This window comes from Ornithorhynchus anatinus, chromosome 16 (genome assembly GCF_004115215.2).
Source record: "Ornithorhynchus anatinus isolate Pmale09 chromosome 16, mOrnAna1.pri.v4, whole genome shotgun sequence".
NCBI lineage: Eukaryota > Metazoa > Chordata > Mammalia > Monotremata > Ornithorhynchidae > Ornithorhynchus > Ornithorhynchus anatinus.
In genome coordinates, this window is record NC_041743.1 from 28,771,842 (window position 1) to 28,793,806 (window position 21,965).

The 21,965-nt window shown below is 38.9% G+C and overlaps 1 protein-coding gene across 3 annotated transcripts in view; it reads left to right on the forward strand.

Annotated features, from left to right (window-relative positions):
* LOC100082714 (nebulin related anchoring protein) overlaps positions 1–21,965 on the forward strand; it is a 68,684-nt gene that overhangs the window by 26,864 nt on the left and 19,855 nt on the right. For 2 of the 3 annotated variants that reach the window (XM_001513313.4, XM_029081289.2), the window contains 12 exons: positions 286–390; positions 4,552–4,650; positions 6,267–6,371; positions 6,944–7,051; positions 7,839–8,150; positions 9,301–9,405; positions 11,771–11,869; positions 13,275–13,379; positions 13,896–14,003; positions 17,039–17,152; positions 18,614–18,811; positions 20,159–20,263. In XM_001513313.4, the coding sequence (XP_001513363.2) occupies positions 286–390; positions 4,552–4,650; positions 6,267–6,371; positions 6,944–7,051; positions 7,839–8,150; positions 9,301–9,405; positions 11,771–11,869; positions 13,275–13,379; positions 13,896–14,003; positions 17,039–17,152; positions 18,614–18,811; positions 20,159–20,263 (1,563 nt within the window). The remainder of the gene's footprint in view (positions 1–285; positions 391–4,551; positions 4,651–6,266; positions 6,372–6,943; positions 7,052–7,838; positions 8,151–9,300; positions 9,406–11,770; positions 11,870–13,274; positions 13,380–13,895; positions 14,004–17,038; positions 17,153–18,613; positions 18,812–20,158; positions 20,264–21,965) is intronic. The other variant, XM_007667685.3, reaches the window with a different exon arrangement.

Genomic DNA, 21,965 nt, shown 5'->3' on the forward strand with positions numbered 1-21,965 from the left:
AGTGGACAGAATGGGAACAAGGACTAGGAGAATGTGTCTGGAGGTGTCTGCAGGTGTGTCTGGAGGTGTCTGCAGGTGAAGAAATACTAACTTCTGTAGGGAACAGAAATGTAAATATGAAAAATGAGATGAGGAAGTTGAAAATTAAGTAGAATGTTACCTGTCTGCAGGCACCTAGGCACCTTTTAAATAGCAAATTTGGGTTAAGACCATCTTCTCAACCTCACTGGTGTTGTTACTAACACTTACCCCTATCTATGTCTGTGATTTTTTTTTCTTCTGCAGTTGCAGTACAAGACAGACTTGACATGGATGAAAGGCGTTGGTTGGATGACAGAGGGGAGTTTCAATATAGAACAGGCCAAGAAGGCAGGAGAGCTTGTTAGTGAGGTAAACTGAATGTCCTTCCCTCTGCCTCTCAGTGAAATCTCAGTGTAATCACAATGCCAACTCCTGCTTAGCCTTTAAGCAGAGAGTCAGTGGGAGGAAATGGAGTTCTGTCTTTTTCTTTTTTTTTTTTCAAATCTGAAGTCCCCTGCTGGTTTCCACAGAAATCCATGAAAAGATTCAGGGTATCACAGTGTAGCACTGGTAACATGCACATGATCTTTTTTTATGATATCTGTTAAGTGCTTACTATGTGCCAGACACTGTTCTAAGTGCTGGGATCTTCTTCCTATATCATCGAATTGCTTCTGACCCATAGTGACTCCATGGACACACCCTCTTCAGAATGTCCCATCTTCTGTCATAAAGTCATTCTGGAATGTGTGCCCATAGAGTTTTCTTGATAAAGATACAGAAGTGGTTTACTACTGCCTTCTTCCGCAAGCATTGTGGTAGATACAAAGTGATCAGGTAGGACACGGCCCCTGTTCTACATGGGGCTTACAGTCTACATCCCCATTTTACAGATGAGGTAATTGAGGCACTTGCCCAAGGTCACGCAGCAGAGGAATGGTGGAGCTGGGACTAGAACCCAGGTCCTTCTGACTCCCAGGCCCGTGCTGTATCCACTAGGCCATGCTGTTTCTCCAACATCCCTATTCTGAGGCCTGTGGCATTCCTAGTGAATTAATTTAATGAAGCTTTGTTTCCCTTAAGCAGAATTCACATCTAAATTCAAGGTCAATTAAAGGGCTAATCTTTGAAGCCTATATGGCAGTGAATCTAATGTAGTGGGTGGGTATTATAGGTGTAGAATTTACAGTAACTCAGCAAATAAACACATGAATTTCCTTATGAGAGAGGACCCAAATAGGTAGACTATTTTAATTCTTAGGGAAGTTAGCTGCTGTAGAAGACGCTTGGGATTTTTGATGGGCACTGCATTGGAAAACTTGACTATCTGATATTGGAAAGATTCTTGCTCTCAGGCTAAATATATGCTTAACAAAAGACTCTCGTCAAAATGAAGACATCCAAAGTCCAGGCACTTATGAGTCCTACGAGAGGAGGGAGATGAGATGTGCGGAAAGAAGATGATTTGTGTTTGGGGAAAAACTTCTTAAGACAGGGCTGTAGAAGCAAGTAGAATTTGAGAGTGCATACTTCTCTTTGCTTTGTACCAATGCAGTCCTTCCTGAATGCTGAAATGTAGGCTGGGGGAGATGGGTGATGTTGGGTTTATTGACTGGATAATTCATTCAATCGTATTTATTGAGTGCTTACTGAGTGCAGAACATTATACTAAGCACTTGGTGGTACTTACTAGTAAATTGTGGTATTTACTAAACCCTTTATTATGTGTTAATTACTGTTCTAGACACTGGGGTAGATACAAACAAGTTAATTGGGTTGGACACAATCCTTGCCCCACAAGGGGCTGACTGTCTAAGTAGGAGGGAGAACAGGTATTGAATTTCCATTTTACAGATGGGGAAACTTAGTTACAGAGTGGTTAAGTGACTTGCCCATGATCCCAAAACAGGCAAGAGGTAGAGCCAGGATTAAAACTCAGGTCCTCTGACTCCCAGGCCAAAGTTCTTTCAACTAGGTCACTCTGATCTTCCAATTCCTTCCAGCCATATTTCAAACCATTTTTGGGTGACCAGAGATTATGTTCTCAAACTAGTTACTGGAATGAATCATTATCAGCATCAATTAAAGATTAACTCAGTCAATCACTGTGCAACAATCTTGACCAGTGAACACAGACCATTCTTTTTGTTTGGGTATTGAATTTGATTCCTCATAGAGAGGATCAGTGCTATTGGAAGTTGTTTTATTTCCTGCCCTTCTAACTATGGTGGAAAAGTTTGAAACAGAGGTGATGCCAGTTAGGAGCAGCTTGTTACATTGCAAAGAATTGAATTTCATTTAAATAATTCATACATACATATGTATGCATATATATATAAATACATATATATGTGAGGGTGTACATATATATGCATATATGTATATGATTTTTTTCATTCAGTTCAGATCAACACATATAGAGTAAAATAAAATTAAACCTCTTGGGGCTGGGTTATGAGCCCATTGCTTTCACCCTCCTTCTCTCCTGGTTTTCAGTTTGGTATGATGATTTCTTGTTAGGCTTGAAATTTATGCTCATATAGGAGAGAGATGATTGAAACAGATGAGCCCATTGTTGGCCAGGGATTGTCTCTGTTGCCAAATTGTACACTCCAAGCACTTAGTACAGTGCTCTGCACACAGTAAGCACTCAATAAATATGATTGAATGAATGAAAAACAGATGTGGTCTTTTCCCACATTTACATGGAGTCACTCTTATTTGATAAACTCCAACAGAGCAGCAAGAATGTGGCTTGGAGTGAGGAAATCTGAATTGGATGCTTTTTCTCTTAGAAATTAACAGAAACCCATGGGAAATGTTTGCAGGACAGCACATCTCACTAAGATATCCTAGAAGGATAGCCAGAGATTTGTAGTCAGCAGAGAAAATATTAATTCAGACAACTCGGTTGTCAAATTGTGTCCTTGAGCTAAGAAGTGTTTCGCCTGAGGAGAGATTGCAGAATCCAGTTTCCTTAGAAAAACTCATCAGAAGCTTGAAGGAGTTGCTAAAAGGAACATCATAACTACCAAAACAAAACTAACACTTGGAATACTGTGTGCAGTTCTGGCTACTGTATCTCTGAAATGGCGTACTAAGACAGGAGAAGGTCAAAGTTGGATAACCAAGATGATCAGGGATTTAGACATCACATGGAGATTGCCTGCAATGATTAGACCTTTTCAGTCGGAAAAAAAATTAAGGCTTATCGGAGATAGAGTGAAATTCACATAATTGACAAGGTAAACATAGAGGAAACACTTTTTCCATGGACAGCTACATGCTACAATTTACCTAAATCAACCGATGGACATATGCAGCAAAGTTGTGGGTCAGGTAATTTAGTGTTTTTATGTGCTTGCAGCTTGGGTGCTGGTGAAGAACAGGCTGTAATCACTCCCAAATGCAGACTCCAGTTCTCTTCAACAGAACTAAAACTAAGAGAAACAAAGTAGAAAGATGATTCATATCTTCTGGGTGAAAGCTTTAAAAATCAAGAGGCTCAATTAGGGCCCACCAGCACTTCTGCATTTGAGATCTGACTTTTAGTCCTCAGCCAAATCAAACTGTCAATGATCATGGTGAAACACGCTTTCTGATTTCCTAGCTGGGCTTCTGAAAACTTGTAAAAAGCTTTTACCTTCCAGAGCTGAGCTTGAAATCTAAATTGCCATCATAAACTCAGATGGAGTCAGGTTGGACAAGTAGACCTTTGAACATGTGAAATATGGTTATGGTTAAATAACCCTGAGGTACAGTTAGGGTGTAAGTTCAAAATATAGTATCCGTACAGGTCTGTATTTTTACCCAGTGGGGTATAAGCATATAAAATGGTTTCCATGGTATAGGCTGAAATATTTATAAAGTGAATATTTATAAATAATTTGGATATATTCATGGGCCAAGTTTTTAATCATGGTTACTTATTATGGGGGAAATTAAGAATAAGGAAAGAAAAATTAGGGATGTTAGAAAATTTGAAAATAATCAAATAGATTCAAGGGTAAACAGGTCCACGATGAGTTTTTGATCAACAGCATCAGTGGTATTTATTGAGTGCTTACTGCGTGCAAAGCACCATACTAAGCACTTGGGAGAGTACAAGGGAAAGCTGGTAATGCAGATGGTGCAACTGTGATAGAAAATGAATGACTAGGTTGCTGCATTGTTCCTTCTTGAATCCACTGGAGGCAGAATCCTGTTGGTGACTGTTTAGTCTTTGTGAAGTAGATTGTGGGTCTTCCATTCAACCCTTCAATAACTCCTTGTGGGCAGGGAATGTACCTGTTTTTTGTCTTACTGTACTCTCCCAAGCACTTTGTAAGAAACTGTGGCTACTGCAGTCCATAGAGAAACAAGGAGCTTTTGGATCATTCTTCACTGTTGTATAATGAGTGCAACCATGCTGGCCTTCCAGAAAGACCTGCTTAGGGGGCTAATCCATGGAAAGAAGGTTTGACCAACACACTGTAAAAATGCCCAGTGATAATGGGACACATAACCCTTTTTTCCCTGTCTTTGTATTAGAAAAAATACAGGCAGAGGGCTGATGCTCTGAAGTTCACTAGTGTGACAGACAGTTCTCAGATGGAACATGCCAAGAAAAGCCAGGAGCTGCAGAGTGATGTGAGTTTTGTTGTCTTGCTTTCCCTGAGGAGCTTTATTTTGACCACAGGAACAGGTGCAGTCTCTACCAAAGAATGTGATCCAGTGCTGATGAATCCTGCCTCTTTAAATAGCCTGAAATGTGCTTACGCCTTAAAGAGACATTAAAGTGCTATCCTAGCACACAGGCAAAACTTGGATAAGATGGGAAGACAAAATTGGTTTGGTTTCAATTTTCCCAGATTATTTCTCAAGATAGCCTTGGTGCACTTTTCCTGTTCTTGGAGGATAACTGCAACCCATCCTTGCAAAGTTTTACACTTATTGGCACCCATAAAGATATAAGCACTATTTATGGAAGGGGGCAGGGTTTATTCAAGGAAAAATCTGTTGGCACAGATCTGCTCAGTGGGAACTAACTGGAATTTTTAAGGGGCATTCCAAGATGTAACTTGGGCTTGCCAACTTTCCTTCCTGCAGAACAAGGAGCAGCTATTGCAAGTAAAAATATTGTTCTCTTAATTTAGAGTTAACAGAGAGGGGCGATGGTTGCTGTGAATTAGATGCCTACTGAACGAGACAGGCATAACAATCAGTATTAGGCCAGCCTTTGAACTGAGTTCAGGGGCAGCTGTCCAGGTTTTCCACTGGCATCCATTCTTTTACCCATTTAACAGTCTGCTTCTACAGTCTAAATCTGTGGATAAAATGGTGATTGTGCTGAAAGGTCACAGAGCAGAGAACTACTAATGATCCTGGGCTGCTACTGAGAAATGCAGTCTTTTTCCATGTTAGGAAGGGGAGGAGTTAGCTAGCAGCAGTAATATTTCTCACCTTCCTGAGATCCCTCTGGGGATTACTGGCAGATAGAGTGGAACACAGAGTTGCCAACGGTTCGTTTTGATCGTTGTTGCCAAAAACAAGGCAGGGATTCAAGGAGGTATGACACTGAGAGAGGAGAACTGCCAAAGAACTAACAGGCCCTACCACTATGGGGTGTTTTCTGCCCCGACTGCAAACTCTCAGGTTCTGTCAGAGATGTAGTAGCCCAGCTCAAAAAGCAGTGGGGTCAGTGGCTTATATTGTCCTGGGGGAATAGGAGCCTATGTTGGAACCTCTCAATGAGGTCGGGGTGTATAGGCAGGCTGAAGCTTGAAATCAAGTGTGGAATTAGTCAATGTCTTGTCTAAATTCTCATCCTGTGCCAAAAAAGTCCTCTTTCCTCCCAAACCAGAGCACATATATACCTTATATTACTATAGTATTTATTAAGCAGTTACTATGTGTCAAGCACTGTTCTGAGCTCTGGTGTCAATATAAGTTAACCGGGTAGGACACAGTCCCTATCCCACATGGAGCTCACAGTCTAATTAGTGGGTCATGGTCCAAGTAAATCTAACTACACTAAATAAGTCTAAGTATAGATAGTTTGTCTCTCAATCTTAGTTGGTAGAGATTTGGGTTCTTTTAAGGGCTGTCAAAATGATCAGGCTTCATTAAGACTTTGGAAAAGTTGATCCCAGATTTCATTAAACATCCATGCCTTTTTGCCTATATTTTTCTGTAAACTGAATGTGTGATGGAATAAAACACAGCCCAGTGATGACTATGTTCTAACCTTTGCTGTCTATGGTTAGGTATCTTACAGAGCAGGAAATGAGCAGACTCTCCATCAGTACACCATCAACAAAGATGAACCTCTCTTCCTCCAGGCCAGAGCCAATGCAGCTAACCTCAGTGAGGTATTTCAAGGGGGATGGAAGCCATGTTTTTCTCTTAATTATTGGGGTTCTATGGGCAGGGAAACCTGTAAGTAACATACTGAAGGCGTCTGTGCTTTGGTCTCACGGTATGACTCTCCCAGCTTCTAGACTCATACACTTATTCTGTTTTTCTACAGTAAATGGTTGACAACAAAAGGTTCTTAAAACTCCATTTGAGAAAACTGTTTTTTACAAAAAACAAGATCTATTATGGATGGTTAAGGGTATTCACCTTCTTCGAGTCCCTGAGTAGGGATCTCAGCAAAATGAGTCTTTATGAATCCTGGAATTGATGCGGAGTGGAGGAATATTTTCTAGTCCATGATTGGAGCTGGGCATGAAGAGTAATAAGCATCACTAATATCCAGAGACTTTCAAGTTCCTCATTTATAATAAATACCTTAACTTGACCCTGGCCTCTGTAGACATGTGACTTTGAGCTGTGATTTTTTGCAAATTAATTTCCTTTCTTCAAAAGGCAACTAAAAATAGATTGTGCTACCAAAAACCTACAATGGGAGGAATAACGGTTTTTAATTACTCTGCCTTAGAAACTTTATAAGAGCAACTGGGAGAAGCAGAAGGAAAAAGGATTTGAGCTTCGTCTTGACTCCTTGCCTTTCTTAACGGCAAAGGCCAAGAGAGACCTGGCAAGTGATGTGAGTAGATGTTTAGAGAAACGTTTTCTATGGGCTCATGTGCTTCTTAGTATTTCATTAATATCATTTGCATATTCTCTACTACCCTTTATCTTTAATTTGCACCTCTCTCTAACCTAAATCCTTCCATTTGTTTTTGTCTGTTTTCTTAAATTGAGCTCCCACATCTCAAATATTATCCTATTTACTTGTAAATCGCCATTCTTAGCATTTATATCTGTACAGGCATCCTTAGCACATATGTAAATATTTATCGTGTACTCTATTTTTTCATTCTCCTTTTTTTTCCCTCCTGCTCCCACTCTATGTAAGCAGTCTGTCTTCTCCATTTTACTGCAAGGTATTTGAGGGCAGGGACCATATCCTTTTATTGTATGCTCCCAAGTGCCTTTTCTCTGCACTGAATATTCTAGATGCTCAACAAGCAGCATGGCCAAGTGGAAAGCAGCATAGGTTTGGGAGTCAAAAGGACTTGGGTTCTAATCTCGGCTCTGCCTCTTGTCTCCTGTGTGATCTTGGGCAAGTGACTTCACATCCCTGCCTCAGGTCTCTCATCTGTAAAATGGAGATGAAGACAGTGAGCCCCATATGGGACATGGACTGTGTCCAACTTGATTACTTTGTATCAACACAGCACTTACAACAGTGCAAGGGACAGAGTGAGCACTAAACAAATACCATAATGATTATTATTATTGTAGAATTTATTCCCCGGGGTCTGGGAGATGAGGCCCAGAAATTCCCCTAGAAAGTTCTAACATATCTCTGCTTTCTTTCCGTTTCTTAGATCAAGTACAGGGAGGATTATGAGAAGTCCAGGGGCAAGTTGATTGGGGTGAAAGGTGTGGAAGATGATGCTGGGATGGCTCATTCTTTCCAAGTATCCAAGCTCCAGAGTGATCTGGAGTACAAGAAGGGATTTGAGGATGCCAAAAGCCAATGCCATGTCTCCATGGATATGATCAACCTCATCCATGCTCAGAAAGCTCAGAATTTAGCCACAGATATAGGTTATAGGACTACTTTGCATCAATTCACTGCATTGCCCACAGACATGAAAGTGGAATGGGCCAAGAAGGCTTATGGTTTACAGAGTGATGTAAGTATGGGAACTGTTGATCAAATCCCTTTTCCAATGCATCCAAAACCATCAAATTGAGGGGGCAGGGGGCGTTCCATATCTCCTCTAATTTGGTACCCCTAGATCTGGGCACCTAAGCCAAAAGTTTTAGGAAACCAATTATAAGGTCTTAATTAAGCTATTTATTTTGGCTTTAAATTTGTTTTTGGTCCCCCAGATGTAGCCAGCAGAACTTCCATTTCTAATTTGGATTCTGCCTTGATAACCATTTCTCCAGATTTTTTTTTGTATCAGCAAAATACCCCCAACACTTTTTAATTCTGTTTCTGTCTGTGATCTGAAGAATGTGATCTGAGAGGGACTTTAACAGCCTCGATGCTAGGGAAAGGACTTTTAGTCACATAGCCTTATTCCCCCTATCAATTTGGTTTCTGAGGGGATAAAAGCAGCCACAGCCCAAAACTTAGTTGTCTTTGAACTTACAGCTGAATCTTGGGTGGAAGAGCTTCCTTGTGCTGAAGGAAGTGTAATACCAGTGTAGATGATCTGGAATACTGTCTTTTTCTCTAAACAGGTGATGCTTTTTTGAGAGCAGTATAGATTCTCTCTTAGTGATTATGCTATTTCCCAATTAACCAGAAAGTTGCATGATGGTTTTAGGAAGACATCATGTAAGTAACCTATCCCATTAAAAATCCTTGTCAATAAAAACAAGGGTAAAGATGCTTTCCTCCCACTGAGATATGTGGAAGAAATTGGAAGAATTAAGCCCCTTGTGGCAATTCCTCAAATAGCTTTCCACCTGGGTTTTGTTGTGAATTCTCATTTTCTAGTCCCCTGCTTATCGTTTTAAAGAAGAACACCAGCATGGAAGACTGTGAGGCTAAGCTTCTTAGAGTGATTGGAGCCAGACTTGGTCAATAATGAGGGAAAAGGTTGAATGAGGGAAAAGGTTGAATATGATCTCAGTTTTACTTGGTAAAGCACAAGATATGGATAGTTTCCTTTTTTTTTTTAATCTTTTGGCTATACCTGTGGCTGTGTTAGAAGTGGATAAAACAAAGGCAGGAGCTATTTTAACTCAGCTAGTGTCATACCGAAATGTGAAAATCCTTTAATGGCACTTTAAATGTATGAATACCAACAATGGAGCATTTTTCTTTGTCAGAACCAATACAGAGCAGATTTGAACTGGATGAAAGGCGTTGGATGGATAGCCACTGGGTCATTAAATGTGGAACAGGCTAAGAAGGCAGGAGAACTCATTAGCGAGGTGAGATTTCATGACAGCATGTAACAGAACTTGCTGTATTATGCGTGCAAATTTCTGTATAAAATTAAAATAATTTTCACTCAAAAGGCAAAGCAAAAGGCAATTCCACATGAAAGGCCTCAAAACCCAGGCTAGGACTGGTAATTAGAGGGAAACCAGATACCAAACACAACCCAGTAGGAGGCCATATAGCTTTTACAAAAACAAAGTAGGTAACAAATGATATTATGAATAATAATGGCAATCAAATCGTGTTCAATTGCTACCCACTAACCTACCTTTATAATGAAGCAAAGTAAGAAAAATGATGAAAAGATGGATTTATTGCACCCAGAATTTCCTTTAGCTAATGTTATATCTTTTTTTTCTTTCTTCTCACTCTTCTAACAAACACCCGCAGGCTTCTAAATTCACATTGCTCAGATAAATCAGTCTAATTCTATCTTGTGGTTATGCATGTACACTTCAACCTCTAGACTGACCAATTTAACTCTGTAAGGCATATGAGAATTCACTATGAAATGGACGACTTATATGTACACTCAGCATGGACACAGTAGTTTTTTTTTAGCAAAACCCTATGCCTGGTGGTATATAAACTCAACCCACCCGGTGGTATATATGGTCAATCAGTATCATCATCAACAGCCTACTGTGAATTTTATGTATATTCAGTTTTCCAAATGCTTGGGAAACAGAGTCTTGCTGTCATCTGGGCAAGTTCCAGTTGAAACAGTCTTCTTCTGGGAAAGATCAGAGTGAGAAAATCAAAAGCAATCTAATGAGTCTTTGGGGTAATGTTAACAGTCAGAGTTCGTCTGGCTATTTCTAATGAAATTTGCTTTCCGTGATCTAAACTGAAGCAGCAATGTGTCAGCGGATTTTTTTTTAAGTATAGCTACCACCAGGTTCACCTGCTATGCTATTCCTGGGTGGAATAGCTCTTAAATTATATGCCACAATGTTATGCTGATTTACTCATCACATTGGCCCTCATAGGCCCATTTGGCTTTAGCAGGTAGGCCAAAGAATCAACAGGGAGCAGAAGGGCTTTTTGGTGGACATAGAGAGAAAAAGCAGGTTTGGGGACATGCAGGAGAAACAACCCTACATAACAAATGAAAGATGAGGCTTCTGCCAGTGGATAGCTTTTAAAATCTATTTGTGCCCAGAAACCTATATGTAATATGTCTGCAAGAGATATTCTGTAAAAGTCATTTTCTTTTTCAGTCTCCTTTTCTGGTAACTTATAAAAGTAAACAGGTCCTTCTTTCACTAGTCTCCCCCAAGTTTTTACCAGCAGGCATGTGAGGGCAGGGTTACTCCAAAACTGATGAAACCACTACTTGTTAGCATCCTAAATTTAGATGAGCAGGCATAAGTATTAAAGTTCCCTGGTTTAAAAGTAAGGAAGTTTGCATCCTTTCTACAACCTTCCAAATCCACGTTAATGCCGAGAGTCTAAATGTTTCCAAAGTCCATTGGAACATTGGAGTGTTTAAACTAATTCAGGGTCACGTGGAAAACATCTTAAATATTTAAGACTGAAAATTGGACTCTGGGTTTTAAAATATCCTTCAATTTACACATATATATTGCCTTAGCTCCTTCCCTGTGTAGGAAAAAGCACATACTACTCTCTCTGGGTAAAATGAAACTGTTTATCTGTGATTAAAGTGGCACCACTAACTTGATCGCAGTGATGAATATTTGTCTTTTACATGTCCCGGGAAAATGGGAAGTGTGGTTGAGCCAAGTCTTAGAATACATTTAAATTGCATGACTTGTAGAGGAAATAATGATATTATCCTTGCTGTTATTGATAGAACTTATTATAATATATGTTTATTGAGAGCCTACTTTGACACTGAAAACACACTGAATCTGGGGTTAATATTATTGCCTTGTTTACCTACACTGATATGTGAAGTGTATGAGACTGGTCCCAGCAAATTCTTCTCCTACGTTGGGAGAAAATGGAAAACATAGATATGAAATTCAGTCATTCCTACTAGCAGTAATTGGGGTATTCTACCTTGCTTAAAGTGGGTAAACAATATATCATCTGTAAAGCCTCTTAAAAATATTTTTTAATAGTGGATCTAGGATATTTTCCTCATTCCTTATAATGTGAGATGTTTTCCTTATATTAGATAGAAATACTTTAATATTAATTGACACGAAGTCTTTCTTAAACTGAAACAAATATTAATCTGAAGGCACCTAGGACATAAAGATGGAGAAAGTGGAATAATAATTATGTTCACAAATTCACTCTAATCTCAAGCAACCTATGATTTTCTCTTTCAAATGGCATGAAAGAGCAGCACAAATTTCACAGCTTTGATCTTTTTCTGCTCAACAGAAGAAGTACCGTCAGCATCCATATGCTTTGAAGTTTACCAGTATTAAAGACACTCCTGAGATGATCCAGGCTAGAATTAGTTATAACCAGGCTGTGGATGTAAGTTATAATGTATATACATTGTGATTATAAGAGTGGTACCCTCTTTGAACGCACTGATTGTAGCCAAGGAGTTCTCAATCTTTCTCATTCTGTCTTTTTAAGAACCAAAGAACTTTTGTGTCCTAGTGAGGTGTATGTAGTTAATGGGTAGTTTTCAGCTAGTACAAAAATAGGGGGATATTGCATATATGAATCCAGCCACCACCCTGCAGTTGAAGCTGAACAAATTTGCATTCTCTAGAATGTTGTTTTTTTTTATTAAAAGAGCTTCCTTTCTATCACAAAAAATTGACATTTTTGGTCATGGAATTCCCTGTGAAATTGCTATTCAATACTGATGTTATGCTATAGCAAAAGATGAACAGCAGAGCTCTCTTGCACTCTGGCCTTAATTCTAATGCCATAGAAAAAGATTTGCGTGTGTGGTGCAAATCCCCTTCACTTTTGAGTTCTGCTACAGAGCAACAGTGATTTTTTTTAGCAGTTTTAGGATTAAAATAGTTTAAGGCTATTTCACCGTGCTGCTGGGGTGAGATGAAAATGCTTGAGGGAAGCAGGCAAATTCCCTTTCCACCTCCCAGAAATCCCATAAGGTGGAAAAAGAATGAATGCTGAAAGATCTGTAAGTTCATTTAAATCCTTTAGGAGTAATATGAGAGGAAAGATTGGGACTGCTTTAGAAGTGATAGAAAATAAAATGAACTTTTATTCTGAGCAATATTAATGACTGAACAGAAAGTGAAGCTCTTCTAACGTAGTGTATGATGAAAATATACTGTCAGACCTTTAGGTTTAGAAACTCTAGGGGGCACTGCTGTGATATTTAGAAACGATTTGCCATGGCTAATAAGGTTTGGAGGCAGGACCGTTTCAGCTTGGAATGATTATCTGCTTGAGAGGAAAATATAGACAGTCTTATTTCCTTGCTAATGATAGCCACTCGGTTATATGAAAATCGTTCCTGGGGTTGGGTTAATGTCAGCAGACACATGCTGTTCCTAGATTGGGTACAATATTTAAGCAAACTGAAAAATTAAAATACCCAGGAAGATCAATTTTAGCTGATCAATCCTGAATTTCATAAGCATTCTAACATTATGGAGCTAGTAAGATGATTATATGTTAAGCAGCTCTCAATTGCTTGGGTGGTACAGAGTTCAGCGATCCCCAGTAAGGTGACAATAAACTTGGGGAAAGCAAGAATCAGTCTGTCAGATTCTGAATAGTGATATGGATTTGCTGACTGAGAGAGATAAATGTAATGATTTCTGAGAAATCTGCTCAGTGTGGAAGTATGGTATTGATATAGGTGATTATACTTTTGTCTCAAAATCTCACATGGAGTTAATGGCTGCTGTTTGGTAGTTAGTGTATTAAATCAGAAATTCCTCCCTCTCTGCAGAGGTTATACAAGGAGCATGGGGAGGATATAAAACATCATTACACCCAGATTACAGACCTTCCTGAAGTACTGCTGGCCAAATTGAATGCTATGAATATCAGTGAGGTAAGATTGACCTGATTAAGCAATGTGGCCGGTGGAAAGAACATGGGCCTGGGGAATCAGGGAACTTGGTTGTCACTGGCCTGCTGTGTGACTTTGGGCAAATCACTTTACTTCTCTTTTCCCCTTTTCCTCACTCCTTTAGGCTGTGAGCCATATTAGAGGCTTTTACTATTAGAACCATAGTTTTACTGGGACCTTCTTCTTAGAGTGGGAAAATGCCTTCTTTTGAATGAAGGCCGTTTGCTTCAACTAGTTTGAAATGAGTTGGGGAAGGGCACACTAGACTGAACTAAATAACTTGACCATCAAATGCTCTGTATTAATCTCAGACCAAATGAGCACCACTGAGTATGTAGACTCAAGTGATTAATTTGATTTCTATTTTTTTCTTAAGCTGAGGAGACTTATGAGAATAAATTGAAGTCATTAAGATCATACTCCTACTCCAGAAGCCCAGTGGGGAAAAGTCTTTGGGGTCTTGTCAAGGGGTTGAATTGTTTTCACCTTTTCTAACAGATCCGGTACAAGGAGTCCTGGACCAAGCTGAAAGACGATGGATATATATTAAAACTGGATGCCATTCCATTCCAGGCAGCAAAAGCTTCAAGTGAAATTATAAGTGATGTGAGTGTCTTTTACATTTAATATTGGAAAATATAAAGGCCTAATCTCCTTTTTTCTCAACCCTTAAATGTTCTTTACTGTAGGATACTCTTTAGCCCCTGGAGTGGTCTGGTTCTGTCGACCTACACTTGATATAAGAGTTGAAGTTTTTAGTTAGTTTTCTTGAGAGACCAGCAGGAAAATATCTTTTCCTAACGAGGTCCCAGCTCTACCACAGGCTTTCTTTGTGACCTTAGACAAATCACTTTATCTCTTTGATACTCAGTTTTCTCATTTGTAAAATGGTGATAACAATACCACCTGCCTCTCTATTCCTCCTCACAAGGGGATGTTAGAACAGAATTGGATAAGGAATGTGAAGGTACTTTGGGAAAATAAGTGTTATTCAAATTCCAGTTAATTAGTATCATCATTAGGGTGAAACTTGCATAAGGCTATCAAGATAAGTGCAAAATTGGAATGTTATGAGAAAAGAATGGCAGAAATAGGATTTTTAAAAGCTAGAGACAGAAAAAAGTATGGATGTTGTCCCCTTGAGACTCATAACTTTCTAGATTCATCCACGCCTCTACTGGGCTTAAGTGGGTCCTTCATTAGATAGGATCTCATGCAGAATTTTAGATCTAGAACTGTTTTAGGTTTTCTTGAAGGTACCCAGAAAGGATATGAGAAACGTGCCCTTTGGTTGAAGGAAGATTTAATATTGCTAATCATTTTTATCATCATCATATTGGACCTCAGCATTTTTTTAGTGGTTCCTTTGAGCAGAACCACTATAGAGAGTGGTAATGGAAAGAGGGGTCATGACCCCTGTCCTGATGGTATTATACTATACTGGGAGTGACAGGAATAAATGAAATTCAATGACTTAAAAACTTAAACAAATACTGAAGCCCTATTTTTAAGTAAGCATTAGTGGAGGCCTTTCATGTCAAACTTCTTTATCGGTTTTAAACTTATTGCTAAGGCATTCTTCCACTCCTCATGAGTCCGTGTCCCCACTCCTCAAGAACCTCCAGTAGTTACCCATCTGCCTCCACATCAAACAAACTCCTTTCCATTGGCTTAAAAACACTCAATCAGCTCACCTCCTCCTATCTTACCTTGCTGATTTCCTACTATAACCAAATCTGCAAACTTTGCTCCTCTAGCGCCAGCCTGCTCACTGCACCACAGTATCATCTGTTTCTCCTTTGGCCCCTTGATTATGTCCTCCCTCTGGCTTGTAATTCCCTTCCCCTTCATATATGACAGACCACCACTTTCCCCACCTTCAAAACCTTATTTAAATCACATCTCCTCCAAGAGGTATTCCCTGACTAATCGCTCTTCCCTCCTACTCCCTCTTCCTTCTGCATCGCCTACTCACTTGGGACTGTACCCTTTAAATAATTGATATTCAGTCCACCCTCTTCCCCACCAGCACTTCTGTACATATCCATAATTTATTTTAATACCTGTCTCCCCTTGGAGACTGTAAGCTCTTCATGGGCAGGGAGTGGACTATACTCTCCCAGCACTGGGTACAGTGCTCTACACATGTTGTTGAATTAACATAGTCGAAAAGGCAGCAAAGATTAGTCTGTAATTCCATTTTGAAAAAAAAAAACCAACCAAGAAATATCGACTGGTTGAATGATACAAACTGGGGAAATGACCATAGTACAGTTTGAGATGCCGAAGTCATGACTTTAATTATTTTTCTTCCCCAGATAACCTCTTAGTTTTCAATGTAGTATTCCATAAGCCATATGGCACTTTCTATCTTTAGTGGCATCTCTGTATCTGAAGTTATAATACAGTAGTTCTTGCCCACTAATAATAAAAATTATGGTTTTTGTTAAGTGCTTACTATTGCCAAGCGCTGTTCTAAGTGCTGGGGTAGATACAAGGTAATCAGGTGTTCCCACGTGGGGCTCACAGTCTTAATCTCCATTTTACAGATGAGGTAACTGAGGCACAGAGAAGTTAAGCAGCTTGCCTAAGATCACAAAGCAGACAAGTGGCAGAGCCGGGATTAGAACCCACATCCTCTGACTCCCAAACCCGTGCTCTTTCCAAACACTAAGCACTAGTTTTGTGCCAATCTCAGCTGCCATAAAAGAATATGCCATGCATTTATAGGGTATTTTTTTTCAAATCAGTTTTCTCATTTTATTCCCACATCTCTGCGAGGTAAGGAGAGGGAGGGATTATTGTCACCATTTGCAGATAAGGAAACTGAGGCCCAGAAATGTCAGTGACTTGCCAAAGGTTAAACAACAGACTGGTGACAGAACTAGGTATCCAACCCAGGTTTCTGCCCCTTCCAAGTTCTATTGCCTCACACCATGATACATACAATAAAATTACATGGTCAAGAAAGTTCACAAGTGTGAAACAAATTTCTTTCTCCAGCTCATCATTTTAGACTCCCAAATTCACATTATTCACAGAGTATATAAGGTCTACTTAGCCATTCAATTTGTTTCAAGGTGCACAATTCCATTTATGGTACATTGAAGTAATTTTCATTTTCAGGGCACACTGAAATAAACAAGAATGGACAGGCTCTAACCCTTCTGATAATGCTTTTAGTAGGACATGGTTGTGGCCATTTAGGAATATAGTCCTTTATTTGTGCTCTGAACAATAAAACCAACAGTGCTTCTGCAAATAAGAAATTTTTTTTGGACAGAAATGTATACATAGACCCCAAGCAGATCTGTCTACCAAGCACTTTCTTGAAAAGCTTTTATGGAGAAATTGCAAACAATGTAATCCATCCTCTCCTGGGCAGGACAAGCCCAAGTCTCAGCAGGGATAACCAGAATGGAATTTTATGTACTAAAGATCTACTGCCATTTCATAGGAGAAACCTTTACACATTCTGTACCTTGCATGTGATAGAAGAATAGACCTCTTGACTGCTTTCAGTGCATTTCCTTTTAGCTCATTCACTGAGTAACTGTCAAAAGAACAAAACATTTTCACCTAATACACACCTCTTCCATTCTATGTCCCTTGTCACATTTCTGTTTTTTTTTTTTCTTCAGTTCAAATACAAGGAGGCGTTTGAGAAAATGAAAGGGCAAATGCTTGGCTCCCAGGGCTTGGAAAATGATATTAACCTTAAGCATTCAGTGCAGGCGTCCGCACTGCAGAGTGGCGTAAGTAAAAAGAAGCACAAATGAATTTGCACTCAAACTTGTACTTTCTCCTAAGATAGTGCTTCATGCTATCAGGCATGAAGTTAGTTTCATATATTACTCTTTTTTATAAAACAATTGGTTTTACAAACATTCATTCATAGAAATATATATGCATATAAATTGAGCAATTAAAAAATCAAATAAGGCATCTGTTATCTTGGGCCACCTAGGGACCCAATTCAATCTTTCATTGCTCAATAGATAGATGGAAGTCCAAGATAAAGAAGTCCCACTCTATTTTTTCATTGCCCAACTTCTAACTACTGTAGTCCTTACTGCATTTTGCTCCCAACAAGACAAATATCCAAACTAGATAACCTTTGGAATGGTTTCTCACTAGTTTAACTTGTTCTTATGCTGGAGTGTTTATGATCTGCAATTCAAAAACAAATAAAATGAAGCATTTTTATTTGGGCCACCATGGATACATATGTATTTTTTAAAATTGTTATTATTATTATAATTAGACCCCAAATTTGCAAATGTTTCTCTTGACAAATGTAGTTTTACTTGGTATCTCTTTATCTAAAATTATCCATCTTCAAGAATGAAACCATAGTTCAGCTCTCTTTATAAGGTCCTTGGGGTGCCAGTTATATGTTTCTCCCCATTCTATACCTCCTGTACTCAGGGTGAGTCAGGCAGTGTTGACATTCTTTGTGGTTGCTTCTACAAACATATGCAAGGCCATGTGGGGCATAAGAATAGTCTACTTCAGGCACTATGTCCAACAATGATACCAAAAAATGCTTAAAGAAGCAGTGGAATGATTGTCTCCCTGATATTCAACTTCAATCAATGGTATTTATTGAACACTTAATATGTGCAAGGCACAGTACTAAGTGCTTGAGAGAGTACAATGCAAGTGAGTTGCTAGACTCGATCCTTGGCCTCAAAGAACTTACAATCTAGTGATATATGAGCCATATGGAAGAAGGATGAAGGGAGAAGAAATGGGAAGAAATAAAATATGCTCTGATAAGGTGTGTAACCCTGGCTCTTGTGGAGTTTGCAGGTTGTCAAGAATAGGTAGAAAAAGTGGCCATAAGAGGATGATCTCCTAGACATTTCCTTATTTTCACTGTATAGCCTGGATACTCTTCAGGGCAGGATAAAACAATATATATGTTAAAGAGATCAAATTTATATTTTAGGCACAGGTTCACAAAGTATATCTAGCAGGAAAAATTCCAGAGAGTCATTGTTGGGTGAATCTGTAGAAAGAAGCAGAACTAAGATTGAGGAAAACTCACTTGTTCATAATGAAATCTTATAACTACAAACTGATCTGTTGTTTAATAAAATATGCAATATATAACTGACTAGTTACTAGTGATGATACACAACAGCACAAGCCAATGATTTCATAATGTTTCTCAAATAAGTATAATCCAGTTATGGATATGCCCATCTCTTTAGGTGAATTACAAGAAAGACTTTGAATCCTCAAAGACCCTGTTCCATCTGCCTCTGGATATGGTAACCCTGGTGCAGGCCAAGAAAGCACAGAATCTCATCAGTGATCAAGAGTACAAACAACTACTTCACCATTACACACCCTTATCTGAAGACCTGAGATTACATTGTGCCAAAAAGGCTCACAAGTTACAGAGCGAGGTAAAGAGAAAATACCTTAGTGTCATTGACTTGTTTTCGTTACCCTATTTATTTTGTTAATGAATTGTACATCGCCTTGATTCTATTTAGTTGCCATTGTTTTTACGAGATGTTCTTCCCTTTTATTGCCATTGTTCTTGTCTGTCCGTCTCCCCCGATTAGACTGTAAACCCGTCAAACGGCAGGGACTGTCTCTATCTGTTGCCGACTTGTTCATCCCAAGCGCTTAGTACAGTGCTCTGCACATAATAAGCGCTCAATAAATACTATTGAATGAATGAATGAATAATATAACTTAATATGATTGGCCTATAAAGACCTGGCTTGATCAGTGAGAGATACATTGTTTCTGAACAGTTTAAAACTTGTAGAAAAATTTGTGGATCCTTTTACTTAAACTTGTCTCTATTGCTATAAGTGTGTACCACACTGTGTTTCAAAAATCATCCGGGAAACAAAATTTCTCTCAGTTAATGCATTATTATACTAATTTCTCTGAAATCCATACAGGGAAATTAGTGTGTGAAAAGTAACAGGTAGGAAATGAAAAATCCACCAATAGCGACATCTGAAAACAGAGCCTTTTGCAGATTCGACTATTGGTCAGTTATCTCTGTCAGCTTACAGCATTTATTGATTTTACAGTAGTTTTAGGTGAAGCTTTCAAAGAAATTACCACATCCATCTTCAGGAAACATATTTCTAGCATCGAATTCCAATTTCTCAGTTTCCCTCCTCATCATTAGTCGTACAAGCTAATGATGTAAGACTAGACATGAAATGAAGGCTACCCAGCAGCTAATTCAGATAAGCTATTTAGGTTTGGCTATTTAGGACAGTTTTGAAATCACTGATAAATCTGCTTCACTTTTGGGTACACCTTTCCAACCACAATGGGTATTGTCTTTTGTAGAAGAACTCCTGAGCAAAATAATGTTTTTCCCAACAGATCACTCAGCCTTACAAGTATATGCAAAAGGTTTAACACCCCCTAAAATTATTCAGCTTCCTGTCATCTACTCAGAAGAGATGCTACTGTAGAGAAATGAACAGAATCTGCAATTCTTTTAAGTGGCCTGACCACATTATTGGACCCAGGCCAATGACTCTTTACAAGGCTGAATTGAAATCATAATATAATTCAGAGAGGCAGCCTGTATCTAATAGACAGAGGCCACTGGAACACAGAAAATAGAGACGCTAATTCTGTTGGAACCAGTGAAGCACAGTGTATTTTTGGATGTCTCTCTTTTTCATAAAGATTGTGGAATTTTAATAGTCCTTTATTCGGATTTACTAAAGATTCTCTTTCTTGATGTTAACTTTTATGGCTATTTTTTCCTATAGAATTTATACAGATCTGACTTGAACTTCATGAGAGGAGTTGGCTGCATTATTCCAGGTGCCCTGGAGATTGAAGGAAGGAAGAAAGCATCTGATCTCATCAGTGAGGTAACGGTATTTTCATTGTGTTATTGCTGTTGGGATTAACATCATTAATCATACTTATCAATGAGACAGGAATATCAATAATTGTATTCATTTTCTAGGAAGAAAATTTAGCCAGATGTTTCACTAATTACACACAGTTTCTGTATCAATGTTGTTTCAGACAACTTTGCAAATAGTTTTGAAACTACCAGTCCATATCTATTTTTTTAAAAAATCAGCACATGAAGTATTCATTTGCCTTTCTATAATTACCAGGGGTCTGTAGGATATAGCTGATGGTATTGAGTACCATTGGTCTAAAGAAAACTGATTCCATGGGGTGATATTGCTTGTATTTTATCACTGTATTTTCTTTCCTTACACTGGATTTCTTTTTGGACTGCTTTAATTTATTTCTCTCTCTGATTGGCATGGCTGCTTTGAAGGCCACAGCTCTTTAATTCTTGTGGTGAACCACTGCTTAATTCGTTTATATCCTTTGGTTTCTGTGTTTTCTGCTTTTTAATATTCAATTACGTTGTAATCCATCAATTTTGCCAGCATTGTGGAATTATAGATATTTGGCAGAAGTATTCTCAGCCAAAGATGAATGGTTCCCCCTAAAAGGTCTCGAAGATACTTTATTGAAGCAAAGCAAGACTCATTTCTCAGAGGCCAAAGCATCAGGAATTTTTCTCTGCTTAAAAGTGAATTAGAAGTGCATAGATAAAGAAGAATTTTGGTTTTTGAAGAAATCACTTGTAATGTGCAATCCTGAATAATAATACTAATAATGATAATGTTGGTATTTAAGCGCTTACTATGTGCAGAGCACTGTTCTAAGCGCTGGGGAAGATACAGGGTAATCAGGTTGCCCCACGTGAGGCTCACAGTCTTAATCCTCATTGTACAGATGAGGTAACTGAGGCACAGAGAAGTTAAGTGACTTGCCCACAGTCACACAGCTGACAAGTGACAGAGCCGGGATTCGAACCCATGACCTCTGACTCCCAAGCCCGTGCTCTTTCCACTGAGCCACGCTGCTTCTCTAATGGAAATTGGTTACTTTTAGATTCTTTCACTAAGGGAAATGATCTTCCAAGTAGTCAGAAAATATATTTACTTGGTGTATCTGTCCTCTATATCCCCCTTCCAAAATAATAACAGGTACATTTATTTTGGGTGAGGTTCAGTGGTTGACATGAAACCCAAATTGAAGGTTTTATTTCCCTCTGCTCTAATATTTTCTTTCTTTTAATGGTATTTGTTAAGTACTTACTATGTTTCAAGCACTGGTCTAAGCACTGGGGAAGATACAAGTTACTCAGGCCAGATACAGTTCAGGACTGTCCCATATGGGACTCACACTCAAGTAGGAGGGAGAGTAGATATTGAATCTCCATTTTACAACTGAGCAAACTGAGGCCCAGGGAAGTTAAGTAACTTGCCCAAGGTCACAGGGCAGACAAATGACAGAGCTGGGATTAGCTCCTCTGGCTACCAGGCCTGTGCTTTATCCATTAGACCATGCTGCTTCTCACGAGGCTATGCTGCTTCTCAGCAATCTGAGACATCATTAATATCTAATACACCCTGAATGCCTAGGAAATGTTTCTGATAAAATTCTAAGATCTATTTCCTCAGAATTTAATAAGTGAGTAGCTCACTATTCAATCAACCAATCAGTATTTATTGAGCACTTACTATGTACAGAGCACTGTAC